The 19,627-nt window shown below is 37.1% G+C and overlaps 3 protein-coding genes across 3 annotated transcripts; 2 read left to right on the top strand and 1 right to left on the bottom strand.

Annotated features, from left to right (window-relative positions):
- Nucleotides 1-167: 167 nt before the first annotated feature.
- On the top strand, nt 168-5,050 carry LOC140758134 (auxin-responsive protein IAA25-like). The gene is made up of 5 exons (XM_073094185.1): nt 168-1,856; nt 3,503-3,789; nt 4,413-4,509; nt 4,612-4,673; nt 4,762-5,050. Exons 1-5 carry the CDS (start codon nt 1,492-1,494, stop codon nt 4,806-4,808), a joined length of 858 nt encoding a protein of 285 aa, XP_072950286.1. The 5' UTR covers nt 168-1,491; the 3' UTR covers nt 4,809-5,050.
- A 2,387-nt stretch (nt 5,051-7,437) lies between these two features.
- LOC140777911 (amino acid permease 6-like) lies at nt 7,438-10,685 on the top strand. Its single transcript, XM_073122334.1, has 6 exons — nt 7,438-7,598; nt 7,860-8,093; nt 8,211-8,304; nt 9,044-9,392; nt 9,838-10,065; nt 10,155-10,685. Exons 1-6 carry the CDS (start codon nt 7,547-7,549, stop codon nt 10,584-10,586), a joined length of 1,389 nt encoding a protein of 462 aa, XP_072978435.1. The 5' UTR covers nt 7,438-7,546; the 3' UTR covers nt 10,587-10,685.
- A 2,773-nt stretch (nt 10,686-13,458) lies between these two features.
- Nucleotides 13,459-16,476, bottom strand: LOC140780151 (serine/threonine-protein kinase-like protein CCR4). Its single transcript, XM_073125539.1, has one exon. The coding sequence runs from the start codon at nt 16,066-16,068 to the stop codon at nt 13,645-13,647; it is 2,424 nt and encodes an 807-aa protein (XP_072981640.1). The 5' UTR covers nt 16,069-16,476; the 3' UTR covers nt 13,459-13,644.
- Nucleotides 16,477-19,627: the final 3,151 nt, after the last annotated feature.

Here is a 19,627-nt window from a genome sequence, read left to right as displayed (position 1 = left end):
ACTATTAATTAAAATTATATTTTATACTACACACTAATTTAATTACTAATTTATAGTAATTTCATAAAAAACAGAACATATATTTTTTATTTTTTCACTTTAATTATTACAGTTTTATTTTAAAATATAATTAAACACAAAAATAATTATTTATATAATTAAGACCTTATTTTAAAAATAACAAAGATTGATATTGTTTTAGGATTCACTTTATTAGTAAAATAAACTAGGCTAATATAATATAAAATACTTAGTTACTCCGGGTAAAAGTTTTGTATACTAGAGTGAATGATCGATTAATGACCGGATATGGTAAATAGAAGTTAAAAAGTAGGGTTTTTATTTATTTTTTAATTTTATTGGCATAAATTCAATAAAGTCTATGTTGAGAATAAAAAAGTCTCATTTCCTTTTTAAAAAAAATAGAAAAAGAAAGGTGATAAAAGAAAGCAGTTAAATAACGGCACAAACATTCACGGTTAGCTTTTCTAGTACATTAACTCCAGGGATTTGTGCGACTATCTCTAAAGTCTCAATCCTATGCATAAAATAGTATTATATAAGGGTTTTTTTAATAAAAAAATTTACCAAAATAAGTATGCATAAATTATTATTATTATTATCACAATGATAAATTTATTATAAAGGGTCATATTTTGTTGAGCTCAACTGGGCCGTATCATAAATTAATAGTAAAATTGCTGAATAATTTAGCAGCATATTATGCGAGAAATATAGAGTTTTTTTAAAAAAATTATTATTGATTTATGACATTTAATATCTGAGTTTGATAAAATAGGCTCTCATAATAAATTTGTAAAAATAAAAATAACTGGAGGTCTTTTTGGTAAAAAAAAAAAACTCAGTAAATAAAGGAAATTAACTACAGAATGATCTTCAGGCGATAAATATCGGAAAAAACTTACATCTTGCACCTTGTATTTTTATGAATTTATTTCCTGAGTCTCATGTTTGAAACGTTATTCTAATTAAGCACCCTTCATTTAGGAGATATTTCCTTTTCGAACAAATAAATCTAATAACTGGATATTCTTTGTTTGATGTTTTTAAGTAGTTTAGAATAGAAATATTTACATTTAGACATCTGAACTATTATCTATTTTCACATATAATTTCCTCACAAAGGTGCAAATAAACGCTTTTGGTTTTACTCTCATTAACCCTTCTTAAACTGATATTTACAAAGCAGGATTATCATTAACAGAGTCATCATAAGTTAAAATAACTATCAGACCCACATATTTGTTGTATCTTTTTGCAATTACTACTAAGATTAGAGCCCCCCCCACAAAAGCCTCCTCCGTTTTTGTCCACCACCTCCATTTATTCTCTCTCTCTCTCTCTCTCTCTCTCTCTCCCGCCCCCCCCTCTCTCTCCCCCACACACCAATAGCTCCATTTTCCATTCCCTCATCCTTCAAACCCTCTCTTTCTCTCTCTCTCTCTCAGAAATTTTAACAGCCAAAACATCATGAAGACCATGCCATTTGAATCCCCTCCTAGAGATCAACAACAACAACAACCATGGAGTAACATAGGATTCCACAAAGAGTACAAGTTGTCATCTAAGCAAACAAACACCTCCTTCCACGGCCACCTCGAGCTAAGCCTTGGCATCTCCTCAGAGAACACCTTTAATACCATGGGATCCAGAGCTACTAGTAGCTCTCATGGTAACAAGTACTGCATGAGCTCAAGGTGGTCTGCGCAAAACCCTACCGGCGGCTACGTGCATCCGTGGAGCCTCGCCGCCCGGCAGCAGAAGGCAGTCGCCGAGCAGGCTCGCCAGAATGCCAACCCTTCTTCTTCTTCTTGTTCCTGTTCTTGTATGGAGAGGTTTGTCTGCTATTTGCCCTCCTCTATATGTTCTTCATGCAAGTTTTCATATGGTGATCCGCCGGATCACGTTAGTGGCATGTGTGTAATTCTTGGTGATATATAATTTTTTTTTTTCTGAGCTTCTTTTAGATTAAAAAGTTTTTCTTTTGTTTCTTTATATGTAGGTCTTTCAACAAAAAGAAGAAGAAGAAGATAATAATCAACCCACATAGTAATTACTCTTCCATATTGTGGACGTGGCAGCCTTTGATTGGCTGACAAATTACCATTAAAAGGTAATAAAAAAAATTAAATGGTAATTACCAGATATTGAGACTAAATAACCAATTGCAAAGGGGAAAAATAAGTTGACAATTAGGGTAACTCAAGGGGTGAAATTGAAGTAGTTAATATCAATATATACCTTTATATAGTTTGAACTAATTACACAAATTGAGGAATAGGCTACAAGTAGCAATTTACAAAGTGAACTTAGTAATGCTTTGAATAATCCAGAAGCCATCTTGAAAATATGGATGTATGATGATATATAGTGATGCCTAGCTAAAACTATAAGTGAATAATGCAGCATTAGTAACCCTGGTTGATATATATATGATCTGTTTCTGAAATATTCATCTATGATGCCAACTCAATTCAAAGGATATGTTCTTCTACTTCACATTGCATTGACCAACAGAAATTAATTTCATTAAAGACTTCAATCATTAGTTCGTATACGACAACGATGAATGATGATGACATATAGTTATGCCTAGATAAGGTTACAAGTGAATAATGCAGCAATAGTAACACTGGTTGATATATATATGATCTGTTTCTGAAATATTCATCTATGATTCCAACTCAGCTCAAAGGATTTGTTCTCCTACTTCACATTGCATTGACCAACAGAAATTAATTTCATTGAAAACTTCAATCATTAATTCATATACGACAACGATAACCTAAGGTCGAAACAATGTTAGATAAGAGAAGTTTAATTATAATGCTCATTCTGAAGTACTGAAATGGATTTCTTTTGACATACAAATTTCAATGGAGAAGATGCAGTCCTCAAGCTATAAGGTTTCTACTCTACTTAGCCTAATTCTCAAGTGAGTTAGAACTTAACACATCTGGGCAATATAATCCATGAAAGATTCACTGACCAAGATATATTGAAAAGTGTATCAGAAGAAGTAAAGAGCTTATCTCCTGAGATTTTCTTTTCTTTTATTTTTTTTTAAAATTGTTTTGGAGGAAAAGACAACCATCTTATCTCCATACCAACACATGTCACATTGGATATCTCCTTCAGATATGCTGCCCTGCTAGTACATTTAATTCTTCCAGAGCATATCTAGTCCTGAACTCTTTTAATTGGAAAGAAATCAAGCACCAAATTTGCCACTTTGCGAAAAGAAATTTGAATTCTCTTCTGTTTCTCAGTAACCTCCCTGACAAATTTTGGACAATTCTGGGCCTCCTCACTATAAATATCCAACATATTCCACCATTTTACTTCACCCAATTCTAAGGGGTACAGTTCTCAGTTTCATCTCTCTATGTGTTGATCAGTACTATATTGTGAATTATGTAGTACTACTTCTTTCTTGAATTTTATGCTAGATGCTAACATTACTGCTTGTATGTTTTGATAGAGCCACACATCTACAGCCTATACCTGCAGTTGTTGGTTGGCCACCAGTGTGCACATTTCGGAGAAATTTAGTTAGCACACACCAGCCAAAATCAGCTATGGATTCAGCAGGCAGCACAAAGAGCTCGAACACGACAGAGAGGAATAGTCCAGTGAATAGGCCTACTATGTTTGTGAAGGTGCACATGCAAGGGTTTGTTGTCGGAAGAAAGGTCAATCTGATGGCCCATGATAGTTATGATTCGTTGTCGTTTGCGCTGAGGAATATGTTCAGTAACTATCTGTCCAGTGAGTGAGCTTTTAATCTGAACAATTTCACTTATCTAAATTAGCAATATCTTTCTTACGCAGTTTCCTTTTAATTTACTATCTTTTCCTTTTCTACGAAAGAATTATCGACAGATTTGTAGTACTCTCTGCTACGTGGTTGTCTCGTGAAAATATTTTGAAATCTTTAAAGCATGTTCCTAGGATTGCGGAAAGGAGAAATTGCATGCACATACTACTTCTATTTCTGAGTTTTGTAATTTAATGTTCTCGTAAGGTAGCCTTTTCTTCTCAGCTATCATGAACATATCATTCCATAATCTTTCTCACGTTGTCGAAAATATGATCACAGGAATGGCTCCACATTAATTAGTGTAATAAGTTGTTTTCCTTTACATGTTTTTCAATGAACATTTATCATATTGGACTTCTTATGTACATGCATGACATAAAGTATCGATCCTAGTTCTTTTATCATTGTTGTTTGTACGATAGGTATCCAAATGTATATTAACTTTCCTATTAATTTACATTAGGTAAGTTTTTAAACCTTTTGTTTTAAGAAATTACTCACATGCTCTATAGTATAATCTGCTTTAGCTTATTCTAGTTAGTTTATATTCTCAACTTTCTGAGCTCCTCAGTCAACGAAGAAGAAGAAGATGCCGCTGAACCTGACCTTGTTCTTCTCTATGAAGACCATGAAGGTGATCGCATGCTTGTTGGTGATGTTCCATGGGAGTAAGTATCTAAGATTGTTATGCTCAAGATTTACTTATCTCTGCCATGCATAGAAGTTCTTGAGAGAACTGATGCTTTCAAATGATCTTAATAAAATCGCAGCTTGTTCATCGCATCAGTGAAAAGGCTCTATATTATCCAGAAACCCAAACCTAAGGAGAATGGTAAAATTAGTATAACTATTCATCTTTATTCTTGTCCAACAATCTCTCAATTTTTAACCTGAGATATGCTTGTGTAAAATTTTTGCAGCTGGCAAATCTGTGGAAGATGAGAAGGAACGCGAAGAAAAAGACTAAATGAATGACTGCATCACATGAAGATGGAATAAGAAATAGTCATGCTTCAAATATATCAACCTAGTCTTCCTTCTGTCATGCATTTATCTATGTTTAATTATGTCTGAGGTTTATGATGTTATGTTGTAGTTCTGTCATGCTTTTCTCCATTTGGATGTTAATCTGGATGGAGAATAAGCAATGTTATCAACTCTTTGCTTCTTTATGAATCTAAGAAATAGTTATGTGATATACCTCTTCTAGCTAGATGTATGATATCTATGTCGACAATGGTTGTGGTTATCGAAAAAATGCTACTAAAGTTGAGAAATTCTACTTGAAGACAGTAATGGTGGACTTCTCATAAGGTGATGTCTCTAAGGTGAATTCAGATATCAGTAAACTTAATTGAAATTCAAGACTACTTTATTCATAGAAAAATACATCAATTTATATGCCATGTTATAGCCAAGAATGACCATCATGAAGAACTTTTTAATGGGATGATCCTTCCACAATAATTAATTAACACATAGGATCAGTTCTATTTCCATTGCTATGAAGCTTCAAGCTAGTTATAGTACCTTGTAAACTTATAACTACTATTGTCTTTGTCTAGCATAAGGCCTGATTCCTATTGTAGAAATCTTAGCTTAGCCCAGTGAAAAGATGGGACTAGCCCAATTCCTAAGCCAGGCCCAAGTTTCTTATAACTTAGACATAGAAAATTTTGGATTTGGATATTCTAATCCTCTTAAACCCTACTTGATAGATGTTGAAATCCATATTGATTTTAATCCTAAAGCCTACAATTTGTTTTATTTATTTATTTCACCATTTCTAATTTGATTTTTTTTTCTTTCACTAAATAGCGAAAAATATAGGGCGTAAACTGAAATAAACACATAATATAGGGTTTGAAGCCAAAAAAAAAAAAAAAAAACCTACCTATTTTCCAATTCATGTGAAGCCACTCTCAATAAAATCTTCTCTTCTTCTATGGCTGATTAATTAATCAACCAATAATTATATATATATATATATATATATTTATCTTGGGCTTGTAAAATAGAGAGAAAAAAAGCCTTTTGAATGTGTACTACTACTTTCTAACCTAATTTTACTTTAGAAATTTAATAATCTTGATACCCCCACCATGAACAAGCAAAGTTGCCTATTTGTTTTAGCAAAGCATTATATTAATTAATTTGTGGCATTATTATATATAAGGAATTCATTTATGAACCAAGTGGTTAGGGAAAGTGAATGCTAAAGTTGTAGAACTCTGTTGGCCCATTACTAAGGGACAAATAATGTGGTAAATGGTCAAGTAATTAACTAATCCTTAAGTTCTCACCATTTCTCTACTTCTGGATCTGCTTTGTGAAATAAGAATCAACACCCAATAGTTACCATCAAACCCACTTTGAAATGTTTTTTTATGATCGATTAGGAGCTAATGGGTTAATCACAAACTAAATTAACGAACAAGTTCAAATCATGCATATATAACGCTCTGATGAGTAAACTATGAACTATAGCAATCATACACCAATAATAGAGTGCCAATTATGGAGCACATTTTGCAATCTCTTCTTTATATATAAAAGATATTATCCTTAATTTCTTTTTGACCTTTTGCTCTCTAATTCTTTTTTAACAAACCCATGTAACATGTTGCATTAAACTAAGAGGACTCTAGAAATATTGATATTCTATGCTCAAAAGTAGCACAAGGAAAAGGAGCAGACCAGTCTCAAATCATAAGGCTGGCTAAAGATAAGATCAAGTACACAATTATGGACATAGTGGAAGGATTAAAAGCTCTCTTTTAGTGAGAGTGAGAGTGAGAGAGAGAACACCACTGAACAAGCAAGGATGATGGTAGTGGAGAAAACTTTGAGAAAAAGATATGGTATATAGGTGTCCAACAAAGATTGCACCCATTTGGATTACAACCCACTTCATAGTTTGATATATATAATATAGTTGCTGGCATAACTGAAATGCCATGCTAATGGACAAAGCATTGAAGTCTTTTCTTTCCTTTCTTAGATTCTCTTAGCATTTAAAATTTTTTAGAACAATCTCTCACAAGAATCTCCTTCTCTTTCCCTCTCCCACTAGCTTCCAATTTGCATATATATATATAGAGTAGTTAATGATTTGAACTCCAAGATAATTTAACCAGCTTCAGTTTCGTACCTAAGAAACAAATTTAACTTAAATAACGAGAGATTATTTTAAATATAACTCATTCACCATTTTAAAAACTTATGCTGTCATAGACCTGCGTGGCAAACATATTTATCCTATGTGTTAAAATAAATGAAAAGAAAAGTATAAAGTGATGAGAGTACCTTAAAGGCACTCAATATATTCTACACGCCTTCTCATGCACTAATTCTTCTTTTTTCCAAGCTTTGATGGATCCTCGATTCATGGTGCTTCAATTCACAAGGGCGTCGTAGTTAATATTGATGTCACTTCCTACACCCTATTGTCACCAAAAAGATATACAGGAAAGAAAAGAAAGTGGATGATTCAAAGTAACAGTAGAAGCTTTAAAATTGATTACTCCTTTAAATCCTCATGCATCTATCTCTCTCTCTCCCCTTTTGCTTGCTCTGTATATATATATATGTGTGTGTAACTTGCTCATGGATACCATTAGAGTCTCAAGTCTTTAGAGAGAGAGAGAGAGAGAGAGAGAGAGAGAGAGAGAGAGAGAGAGAGAGAGAGGGAGAGAGAGAGAGAGAATGGATAAAAGAATGGGGAATGATGTTGAGGGAGGTGAACATGAAAGACAAGGTATGCATGCATATATAAAAGGAAAAGACTAGTATTGGTCATCAAAGGCTCCTTAAATTCCAAGCAAATTAATATACAAGTTGATTGTGATACTTCCTTGCCATTGTTAAAGTTTTCATGATCATTAAACTAAAGTTAGTATTGGGTACTGAAATTTTGATTTTATGGAGTAGAGGAGCAGATTCATATATAAGACTTCCAAGTTATATAAACTCCAACTATCTCTATCTTAGTTGGACTATGTATTGGTTCTGTACGCAGGAACGGTGTGGACAGCGACGGCGCACATCGTCGCCGCCGTGATCGGCTCCGGCGTGCTGGCGCTCGCGTGGACGGTGGCCCAGCTGGGTTGGGTCATCGGCCCACTCGTCTTACTGGCCTTCTCTTGCGTCACGTACTACACTTCCACTCTCCTGGCGAACTGCTACCGCTTCCCGGACCCGATCACCGGAACGGTTAACCGTGAATACATCGAGGCCGTCCGACGTTACCTCGGTAGCCGCGTCGATAAATCCATGATTTTTTTACTTCCTCTTTTCCTTCTCGTGCTCTTCTATGAACTCAGCAGGGTTAAAAAATTGACAGAGATTCTTTCTTCTTGTTGATCTCAAGGACCCACGAATGTGTTCTTCTGTGGATGCGCTCAGTATGTCAATCTTTGGGGCACTCTCGTGGGATACACCATCACCGCCAGTACTAGCATGATGTGAGTCTTTGTTCCTAAGCAATTTTCCACTTCGCACCCTATCTTTTGCTCTTATTATCGTTAACGTTTAGCATCCTATCAAATATCAATTGAGGGTATATTTCTCATTTTCGCTTTTTATATTTATATTTTTATTTTCTCAAAACAATATAAAATACCTAAATTACCCCCTCTTCTCTTCCGAACTTAAAAGAGTAGTTCGGCTTACGGACTCTTCTTAACCCTCGTTTAGTTTGAGACTAAGCTCTGAACTCGATTAGTTAGTGTTATTTTTTAATCTTAATTTTTTTTAAAAATAAATTTAATTAGATATAAAAATGATAAAAAGATATTTCCTCGGGATTCTAAACTCAAAGTAAATAAGACTTTAACCCCTTGGCCTCTCTTTTTATCTTAGGGGTATTATAGTCATAATAGCGGTGACTCTTCCTTGTCGCACTAGTTACAATGAATTTTTTTGAGCAAAAAAACTAAATTACAAGGGTTAAATTATAAATAAGAGCTAAAGATGGGTGTGAATTATAAATTTTTTTATTTTATTCTAGTAATTACATTTCAAGAATATTAAAGTTATTTTATATCTATAGACATTTTAACATGGTTTAGCATGGTGTTATTTCAAGGCATCTTAAGCAAAATATTCATATAGCAGAGAGTGCGCGTGAATAATAATAAAGATAAAATACAAGGTGTTTTTGTTAAAAATTAAAATAAAATTTCCATGCACGCGCGTACGCAGTGCCGTGAAGCGATCGAACTGCTTCCACCTGAACGGCCATGGCGCGAGGTGCGAAGCTTCTGGGAGCACGTTCATGGTGGTGTTCGGGTTGTTCCAGCTCGTCTTGTCGCAGCTCCCGAGCTTGGAGAACATCACGTGGCTCTCCATCGTCGCCGTCGCCACCTCGTTCGGCTACTCCTTCATCAGCCTCGGCCTCTGCGCCGGGAAGTGGGCCTCCCACGGCGAATTCAGGGGAACTCTCTTGGGCGCCACCGGTGGTTCGCCGAGCGGCAAGGCGTTCAACGTTCTCCTGGCTCTCGGGAACATGGCATTCGCTTACACCTTCGCTGACGTCTTGATCGAAATCCAGGTACCTAATTGAGAAACAACCAAAGTCCACGTCTATTCACAAATTAGTTCCCAGCCATCCATATTAGTCATTAGATGTTATCATTTATTGCGTAATACAAGGGGTTATCTGCAAATAAGCCTTTTTTCTTTCAAATAGAAACCTATGTTCTGGAATAATTGTGAAAAAGCTCCTCCCTTTTAAGTATTTGCTCATTTAATTTTATTTTTTAATTTGCAAATTATAACTTAATATACATCAATTACAAAATATATGCACTTAATTTTATATATTAAATTAAAAATAATTAAATTACAAAATCTCCTAGAAAAAGTACGAAGAAAAAAGGTTTAGAATACTCCTTATGAACTAACCAGAGACGACTATTTGCAAATAAATCCAACTACATTAAAATGACAACAAAAAAGACCCTCTAATTTTCTTTAATCCTTTACCCACTCCCCAGGATACACTGAAGTCACCTCCTCCCGAGAACAAAACAATGAAGAAGGCCACCTTCTATGGGCTCGGCCTCACCACCGTCTTCTACCTTCTCCTTAGTTGCATTGGCTACGCTGCATTTGGCAACGATGCTCCTGGAAACATCCTCACCGGATTCGGATTCTATGAGCCATTTTGGCTTGTCGACATAGCCAACATTTGCGTCATTGTCCATCTCATCGGCGCATACCAGGTGAAAGAAACTGTCTTCCTGAAGTTTTATTTATGTCACTTTTAACTCTTTTATAGTTCTAATCTATATAGTTATGTATATGTTAACAGGTATATGCACAGCCTATCTTCGCTAGGTTTGAGAGCTTCATCTCCTGCCAATGGCCGGAGGCTAAGTTCATACACGCAACATACTATGTCAGAGTGCCATTCACAGAGTTCCGATCACTGAGCTTTACTCTTTCCAAGCTCGTCCTCCGCACGGTCTTCATCATGTTCACGACGCTGGTTGCAATGATGCTGCCGTTCTTCAACGCGGTTCTGGGGCTCATCGGCGCGCTCGGATTCTGGCCGCTGTCGGTGTATTTTCCGGTGAGCATGCACATTGCCCAGGAGAAGATGAGGAGGGGAGAGCGGAGATGGTTGCTGTTGCAGTGCATGAGCTTCTTTTGTCTGCTCATCTCAGTTGCAGCAAGCATTGGCTCAGTGCAGGATATTGTACATAACCTCAAACTTGCTGCTCCTTTCAAGACTGTGTACTAGCATTTATGCATGCCATTTTGTTGCAATCTAACAAGGCATGAGAATGTGATAATTATCAATCTAGCTATCACCAGCAAACATATAAGCTGCTAGTTTTTATTTCTAAAAATCTTAAAATAAAATATTTATGCACTGAATAAATCTAGTTTTATATTAAAAAAATATTATTTAATAAATAATAATAAAAAGTTTAGAAACTTTGACCCGTCGTGAGACACACCGAAGCGTAGCTGCCTGAAAGAAAAGTGACGCCCTCTATGTAGGGTTACCCGTCTCTTTTTCCTCCAAGGTATAACCCAGAACCTCCTTTATACATCGCAATCCTTTGATGCTTCTCTGTGAGAACCGCACTCCTCTAATTTGAATAAATAATGTATAAGAGAAAAATTGAAAGATAAAAATAGTTAAATCTTTCTATTTTATTTAAAATTCAATGTTATTGTTATTATATTTTTTTTATAAACAAATAAGGTATTTATAGATATTGGAGGTCTTTTAAATTTTTTCAAAACTTATAATTCCCAAATGAATTGGGCCCATTAGACCGTTACAAAACTTCTAAAATTTTTGTAACGTTTGAGTTTTAAATTTTTTTAATTACTAATTTTAAAAATAATAATATAAACAAATAGATAGATTCTACGAGTAGTGTGACAGAAAGCTAGCTAGCTTCTCAAATTATTATCATATATATTAATCCAGAAGGCTATCTTGTTGATTGATCATCTTGTACATAGGAGTCTAAGAAGAATATGAGCAAATTAATTTGGAGTAGTTGCCTTGATCAAAGAAGGTTAGAATTGTGTGCTTCCTAGCTAGATGTAGTATGGATTATAGGGGAATATTTTGAAGGGGTTGGTCTTGGAATTCTTTTAATTATGAAATTATTGGGAATTTGCTGAATGAAATCCTTAATCTCAGAGATTAGAAAACAGAAGAAGAGACCTTAATCTCTCACTCTTTTATATTACATAACTATTTTACTTTCAATGCTATCTTTTTTTTTTCCTACAAATAAAACAGTCTTTGGTTAATAATATGACAGTCATATAATATGTTTTAATGAAAAAAATTAACGGATAACCAACCGACAAAAGTGTAGTTGGGAGGTTATATATATATATATATATAATGAGTCAAAGTGTGGTAAACAATAAATGAGAGAGTGAGTACAATAGGTGAACTAATGACCAAACTATTGCCTGAAATTAAAGGTGTAAAATTTCCATTAGGGTACAAGAAATGGGAATTTATCTCTTAACACATTGATTAAGTAGGTAATCAAGTGTTAATTATCTAGCATTTTAATCTGAGCTGTACTATCTTTGTTTGGTTTCAGTACTCTGTACTATTTTAAACTCAAAGTAGTACTAATAATGATTGTTGTGTGTACAAGTGTTAACATATTTGGCTGCTTGATTTTGGCCTTCTTTTTAAGCAATGTGAATTTTAAAAAAAAATATTCTATTATATCATTCACTGTAGAGATGAATTAAATTAACTATAGATATAAATAATTTTAATAATCTTTAGCAAATTTGTTTTATAAAGTTAAGATGAATGATAATAAAGACAGAATATAAAGTGTTTTTGATATATTTTCACAGAAATTTCATCAATGTCTACACAATCTACTCTACAAAGTTAGGCTTTGAATTGATTTGGGGGAGAAAAGAATAAAAACTCAAGTTGGTCAATGAGAATATGAGATGAAGGATAGTTAGGTATATACCCAACTTATAATTAGTCATGATAACAGATTGACAGGAAGTAAGTGAAGCTAATAATTGATCAACCTAATCAAATTTAAAAAAAAAAGAAAAGAAAAGAGGAAATATATCTACAAGCTAATATTACCTACTCTTTCTCCTAAGCTCCATTGATCACCTTTCACTTCTACTAACTCTCTTCAACTCACTCCACTGATCACCTCACCCCTCTCATTCACACATTACCTAATCACTCTGCCTATCTCAATCACATTAATTTTCCCTCTAATAAACTAACCATTACATCCTAATCCTTGTCATTTTCAAGCTTGTTTGGAGAGGTTAAGGAGTCAAAGTCCAAGACCAACAGTGCCCCCCCCCCCCCCCCCCCCCCCCCCTATACAATGAAAGACGTGTGCAAATTTCTCTAGATAGATTTGCATGCACAAATGACACAAAAGTAGACAGAGAAGCTTACAAAAACTCTTTGAAATTTGGATTCAAATTTAGTTATCAGAGCACCTGAGAGATATCACAATCCAAAATAGACTTTGAGAGTTTCCAATAATGGATTCCATAGTGGCTGCCTTCCTAAACTTTCTTACGTGCCCCCCACGTTATGTTAAGCTACTCTTTATAATATATATTTAATTTAAGTATTTAACTTCGAGACAAAATTAAATTTACCATACTATATATATATATATATATAAATATATTTCTGTTATAATTTGTTAGAAAACGTGTGATGAGTAGTAGTATATGGAAGTCTATGTTTTGCTCCGTGACTAGCGTTGGTTGGGTTTGTCCCCACCCAGAAGATAGATAATGAAGAAGAAGGAAAAAAGAAATAGAAGTTGGTAGAATTCCACTACGCCGTGTCTTAATTCTCTTGTATGACTTTGGCAAGAGGAAACAGGAGAAGAGAAAAAGAAGGAAGCTTAAGCAGCCAAGGGAGAAAGAAATATTCTCTCGTTTGAGACTTTTCTTTTGTTCCATTAGTGGATGTTGTTGCTACTAAACAAAATGAGAGAATCAAATGACAGAAGTTGGAATTTTGAGAAGGAGAATAATAATGAAGGATTTTTTTTTTATTTTATTTTTATTTTTACATAGAGAAGAATAATAGAGTGAGAGTTGCAAACGAAGAGAGATTACATTTGTTATATATAATTTTGTTCCCTATTTCTTGTAAATAAATTAATGAGAAATACATGAAAGATTGCAACAAAAAGAAGAAGAAGAAGAAGAAGAAGAAGAAGAAGAAGAAGAGAGAAATACGTGAAAAATGATGAATGCATTTTGGAAGAAGGTTAAAATATACGCGAAAAAGGAACGAAGAAAAAGAATCAGAAAGTGAACTTTTCCGAGCTGGCAGGAGTCAACCGGGCCGTGATCGACCTTGACACCGCCGGACAGGTGGCGCAGGCAGCCACGGCGCGTTCGAGCCCGCCGACGACCTCGGTCATGGTGGGCCGGTCTCGGCCCACCGGGTTGACGCAGTCCGCCGCTAGATACCCGACGTACGCCACGGCCTCGATCTCGGTCGGAGTCGGCGGCGGTAGCCGCAGGTCGAGGACCCGATGGATGTCGTCGGCCGCGATGGCCGGCACGGCGAACTCGACGACGTTCCTCGGCGTCCCGCTCTCCTCGTATCTCTGGATCACCCGACACCCGGATAGCAACTCGAGAAGCACCACTCCGAAGCTGTAGACGTCGCTCTTCGCTGTCAAATGCTGAAGCCGGTAGTACTCCGGGTCCATGTACCCCACCGTCCCAGCCGTGCGCGGCATCTCGAGTTCGTCGTCGTCGTCATCGTCGTCGTCGTCAACGTCGTCATCGTCGTCGTCTTCGTCTTTGTCTTCTCCGGTGCTGAGTAGGGACAACCCGAAGTCGGAGACCTTGGCAGTCCAGGAGTCGTCAAGGAGGATATTGGAGGACTTGATGTCGCGGTGAATGATCGGCGGCACGGCGTAGGAGTGGAGGTACTCGATCCCCCTCGCGGCATCGAGTGCTAATTTGAGCCTCGCGTGCCATGAGGCCAGAGCAGGAGGGGTTTGGGCCTGCTTGTGTAGGTGATCGTGGAGGGTTCCGTTCGCCATGAACTCGTACACGAGGACGCGCTCCGCTGACTCGATGCAGAACCCGAGGAGGCGGACGAGGTTCCTGTGGTTCACGCGGGAGAGGAGGGCGAGCTCCGAGAGGAAGGCGGCGTCCCGGTCTCGCCGGCGGCGAGCCGGCGCTGCCGACGTGGACGCGGTGGTACCGGCGACAGAAGGGGGATACGAATTCGGATCCGCGCGCTTGATGGCAACCTCGCGACCGTCGGGGAGGGTGGCGTGGTAGACCGAGCCGAAGCTACCGGAGCCAATCTTCTGCGCCTCGGCGAAGCCGGCGGTGACAGCGGTGAGGAGACGGAGCGGGAATTGCTCGATGGTGCCGCTCGGACCCTTGCCGATCAATGCGGTCAGCCGCCGCTCTACCGCCGGGGATCCTCCTCCTCCTCTTCCACCACTACCGCGATAGCTGCGCCGCCTCGGAACGCCGGGGTCGGCGTGGATTCTAATCCTCCCAGCCTCGCTCTCCCTTCCTTGTCTGCTCTTATAATTACTAGCCAAGAACAGAGCAACCGCCACCAACCCAATGCCGATCCCAACCGCACCTATCACAACGAAGACCAAAATCTTTCTCCTTCCCTTCGCAGTCGGAGAACCCTCGGGGTCAAGATCGCAGGGCTGGCAAATTATTTGGCCTTCTAAGCAAAGATTGCCGGATCCGGCCAAGACACCGCAGGCGCAAGTAGATATCGAGGCGCAAGGACCGGGAAGCACTCGATCGAACACCAGGTGGGCGTCTGTAAAATACTTGCTGCCCCAACAGATCAGGGAAAAATTCGACATCAAGATCCCGCAAAAGGACTCGCCTTTCGCCTGGATCGAGACGAATTGGGAATTTGCGAAGCGACTCGGCGGATCCGCGTTCGAACCCCAGCAGACCACCGTCCCGTTGCTGCGAAGGACGCACGTCCTGTTCTTCCCCAATGCCAAGGAGCTGATCTCGAAGGGTAGGTCTCCCTCCCACCGCGGAGCACCGGATCCCCAGCACGCCAGCTTCCCTGCCGCGGAAACCGCGCACGCGTGGAGGGATCCGGCAGCGAGCGCCGTGTGTTGACCCCCGGACGGCTCACGTCCGACGATCCCGGTGTTGTTGCCGACACACTTGATCTCGCCCGATCCGTTCACGATCCCGCAGACGAAGTCGGCGCCGACGGCGACGTCGGAGAAGGTCATCCCTTTCGGGAACGACAGCCCCGGCCACCGCCAGCAGTGGATCCCAGCAGCGATGAGGCCGCAGACATGGTAGTCCCCGGCGGAGAGGTCGGCGATCCGGGGCCCCATATAGACGCGCTTGACGTCGGGGACGGTGGCGTTCTCCGATGCGGGGCGCTTGGTGAAATCCCACCAGCGCATGGTGGATTCGCCGTCGTCATCGTTGGTGAGCCCGCAAAGGAATCCATCGCCGGCGGCGATGGCGCTGTACAGGTAGTGGCCCGATGGGTAATTGTGCTGGTCCCGCTTGGGGAGGGACGTGCAGTTGAGGTCGTAGGAGCCGTTCCCCGTTGGGAGGAACGCGCAGACTATGGTGGCGTCGTGGAGGTGGGAGATGGCGACGGTGGAGAGAGGGGAACCGGTAATGGTGGTTAGGAAGAAGAAGACCAAGGCTATCACTACTCCTCCATGGAAAAGAAAGGGGAGACTAAGGTTTGGAGACATTGGATAAAGAGAAGGGTGGTTGTGGGAATGGAGTATAACATCGTCGCAATCAAGGAGAGAGAGAGGAGAAGAATAATAATAATAATAATAATAAGAAGAAGAAGAAGAAGAAGAAGAAGAAGAAGAAGAGAAGAAGAAGAAGAAGATTTGAGAGGGAGGTGGGGAGAAGAAACGCGTATTTGGAAGAGAAGGGATAGATAGATAGATAGAGCAGTGAAGACTGAGTCCTGTTTGAATTCTACTACTACCAACCAAAGAGATTGGGTTGGACTACTGGAGAGAAGAGGTAAGAGAACGACTCCAACTTCCATCACTACTAACAAACGCCTTTTTCTTTATATTTTTCTTATTTCCATAGCTCTCTTTCTCTCTTTGGTAATTAGTCTCTCTTTGAAGAGTCAACCAAGAGCGATACTTTTAGGGGGGAATTTGAAAGCTGGTGTCATGTATTACTTTAAAATAATACAATTCGATCGGTATTACTTTAAATATAATAGATGTGGAGTGTATTTGTCATACATATTTAGACCACAAAAGAATAAAATTTGATTATGGAATTATTGACGGTTGGTAGAAGTTTAATATGATGAAATGCGGAGTATAGTTTAGCAACTATTGCCAAAAAGAACAACAAAGAAAGAAAGAGGGTGGACAAACATACAGAGACAAGTAGACAACCTAGAAAAGAAGAAGTAATTATATGAGATTACCTTTGATGGTATTTAAATATCATGGGGTCATATCATGATGATGAAGAAACTTAGGAATTTAGTTAACAAAACAAATAGTGGCCATTGATTATTTGGGTGAAAGTAGAGAGAGATCAAACAGCATTATATGTTACAATAACATATACACTGTTTGACCTTTTCCTTATTTATTATTGAACTTGGTCAACCCTAGGGTTAGGTCTCTCCGAAAGAAGAAAAGGCTTGAATAATCTCATCCCCATGCACATTTTTCTTTCAAATCATGTATATTGACTTCTGCCACCCATAACATTTTGATCATCTTGATCATTAAAATATCTTAAATACTCTTTTTATTACCTTTTAGGAGACTGTGTTTTTTTTACAACGAAAGAAAGAGATAGAAGTCGATGATAAAATAATTATTTGATATATATATATATATATATATATATATATAAGCAAGTTAATATGGTATTAGAGAAGAAGCCGTGAATTATGCTATGTTAGTTAGGGTTCGGAAAATGGACCAATTAGAGATGACAGGTATACCAACTCTGCATCCATTGAGGGGTTTGATAGCTCTGATAGGAAAACAAAAGGGTTTGACTTCTAGGGCTTGAATTGGTTGCCCTTTCCTTTCCTTAGCAGCAGCAAAATTATGGACTAAGATAATTTGCCCCACAATTGTTGGCTAATTTGAAGTAGCCAAATTGGATGTTAATGGGTACCCCCCCTCCCCTTTGAACAACCACTTTCATCACCATTTGCTGTTCTTCTCCACAGTCACTTCACATGCAAGGAATTTTTTTTATATGTATATATAAAAAAAGTGAGAACTTAAATAAATATCGTCGGGATTCGGTACAATCATATACTATGAGTCTCTCCAACCGTCTAAGTTTTTAAATGTACAACAATGTTAGTTGTCTTTTATATTTCAAATTTGACTAGGAAGCAAAAATAGATTTGAGTACGATGTAATTGTGTTGATTTAGCATAATCAGTATTCTCTTTTCCGCATTTAGGATAAAGGTTCTTCATGCCTAAGATTTGCGTGCGTAAGATAGGTTTGCGAAGCAAGGCAAACTTAGGTTTGCGAATACTTTTAAATTATTAGTGCTATCTTATGCATTAGGTATTATCTATATTTACAAGGTAAAAAAAAGTTTATTTTTAATCAATACTTTAAATAAAAGTAAATTTAGAAATATAAATAAAATGTTTAGAAATGTAAATATAAACATTTATACTTATTATTTTTAATATAAAGTAAATTACTTAAACTTTCCTTCCATTGCATCTCCCCCTATGTTAAGTTATATCCCCTTATTTAAGAGATAAAGACATCTAGTTTAGACTATTAACCCAATCCATTATTTTTATATAAAATGACTATGTGGGACCCCATATAGCTAATCTAATCCCACCCTCAATTAGCGCTGACAAAATAATTAAGCTTGCTCTAGTCTGGCTTAAAATATGAACTGATTCAAGCTTGATCTGCATAATAAGTTTGAAATTAATTTTGAGCCGAGCTTTTATAGTACGCTAGCTTGATCAAGCTCTCTACCTAATAAAGCTAAAATATAATAATATAATATTATATAAATATATGACTAATATGAGTCTTCACATCAAGATCTAAAAGCTTATGATATTATTATATTAGTTCTTATACTTTCTGTAAGGCTTGATTTAGATTGATTCAAACTTCAAATTACTTATTAATTAGCTAATTAGACTCAAATTTTTTTTTAAAAGTTTCACCCCTTGGGGGCCATAATTCTGGCCACATATAAAAGGATCAAATTATGGTAGACTCTTGTAGAAGATTCTAAGGAATATAATAAACAGCCAGCAACCTATCAACCTTTGGCCACTAACTATCCAAGGAAGTCTGGACAACAAATTTTGTAGTCCTCCATTTGTCCTCTAGAAATTTTTTATTCCATCATTAAATTGAAATTATATATATATATATATATATATATATATTTTCTTTTCATATCTCATTAGGTTAGTGATACTCACCCATCAACCCAAGAAGTATTATTATTTGAAGCCAACTATTTAGAAATTAGGAACCTTCTCTTTTTTTTCCTTTTTTTGGTGGGGGTTAAAATTTTACATCCTACTTTAATTCCATATTTTTACATCCTATATAGTTTACTATTTATAAATCGAGCTTTATGATTTAGTGAATATTTACAGAAAATACCATGTTGTCAGATTTGTTAGCTAAATTTAACCAAATTAACTATACTAAAAAAATTATAAAAAAATTCCCAACCAAGTAATTTTTAGAAATAAAGGTATTTTAGAAATAAAATATCTCTACTTAACGAAATATTCTTACGGTGTTAGTTCAAATCTAACCCGGAGTATTTTCTGCACATATTCGCTAAATCATAGGACTCGATTTATAAATAGTAAAAGTATAAAACGTAAATCATAATTTCTTTTTTTAAAAAAAAGGATATTATATGCAAGGTTTTCTAAAAATAAATAAAAAAAAGTAGGGTGTTTTATATGACTTAATTAATTAAAAATAGTAAAAGGATAGAGTGTAAATTGAGGCAAACCCAAATGTAGAGTTGGAAATAAAATACTCTTAAAATCTACAAATCTTCTTAATGACTTGGGTAACAAGTTGGAGCAAAGCTAATCTTAAGAGAAAACAATAATTCTGGACATAATCCTTGCTTTTCAAACAAGTTAACAAGTCGGCACTCGAATTTATCATTGATGATTAAAAATGATCAATTAATGGCCCTCAAAAGATTGCATAATCTACATGGAGCAATCAACAATATCTTAGTGTAATTATTTGTCCCTATTTCTAGCTGAATTAATTCATTCATCCTATT

The sequence above is a fragment of the Typha angustifolia genome, chromosome 3 (assembly GCF_048772165.1).
Source record: "Typha angustifolia cultivar Huaian chromosome 3, ASM4877216v1, whole genome shotgun sequence".
In the NCBI taxonomy this organism is placed as follows: Eukaryota; Viridiplantae; Streptophyta; class Magnoliopsida; order Poales; family Typhaceae; genus Typha; species Typha angustifolia.
This window is presented reverse-complemented; position numbering and strand designations above follow the sequence as displayed.

Coding starts and splice junctions, on each gene's coding strand:
- LOC140758134 (XM_073094185.1), top strand. CDS start 1,492: ATGAAGACCATGCCATTTGAATCCCCTCCTAGAGATCAACAACAACAA. Junction 4,510..4,611: donor GTTGGTGATGTTCCATGGGA/GTAAGTATCTAA, acceptor ATAAAATCGCAG/CTTGTTCATCGCATCAGTGA. Junction 4,674..4,761: donor ACCCAAACCTAAGGAGAATG/GTAAAATTAGTA, acceptor AAATTTTTGCAG/CTGGCAAATCTGTGGAAGAT.
- LOC140777911 (XM_073122334.1), top strand. CDS start 7,547: ATGGATAAAAGAATGGGGAATGATGTTGAGGGAGGTGAACATGAAAGA. Junction 7,599..7,859: donor AGGTGAACATGAAAGACAAG/GTATGCATGCAT, acceptor TTCTGTACGCAG/GAACGGTGTGGACAGCGACG. Junction 8,094..8,210: donor GGCCGTCCGACGTTACCTCG/GTAGCCGCGTCG, acceptor GTTGATCTCAAG/GACCCACGAATGTGTTCTTC.
- LOC140780151 (XM_073125539.1), bottom strand. CDS start 16,068: ATGTCTCCAAACCTTAGTCTCCCCTTTCTTTTCCATGGAGGAGTAGTG.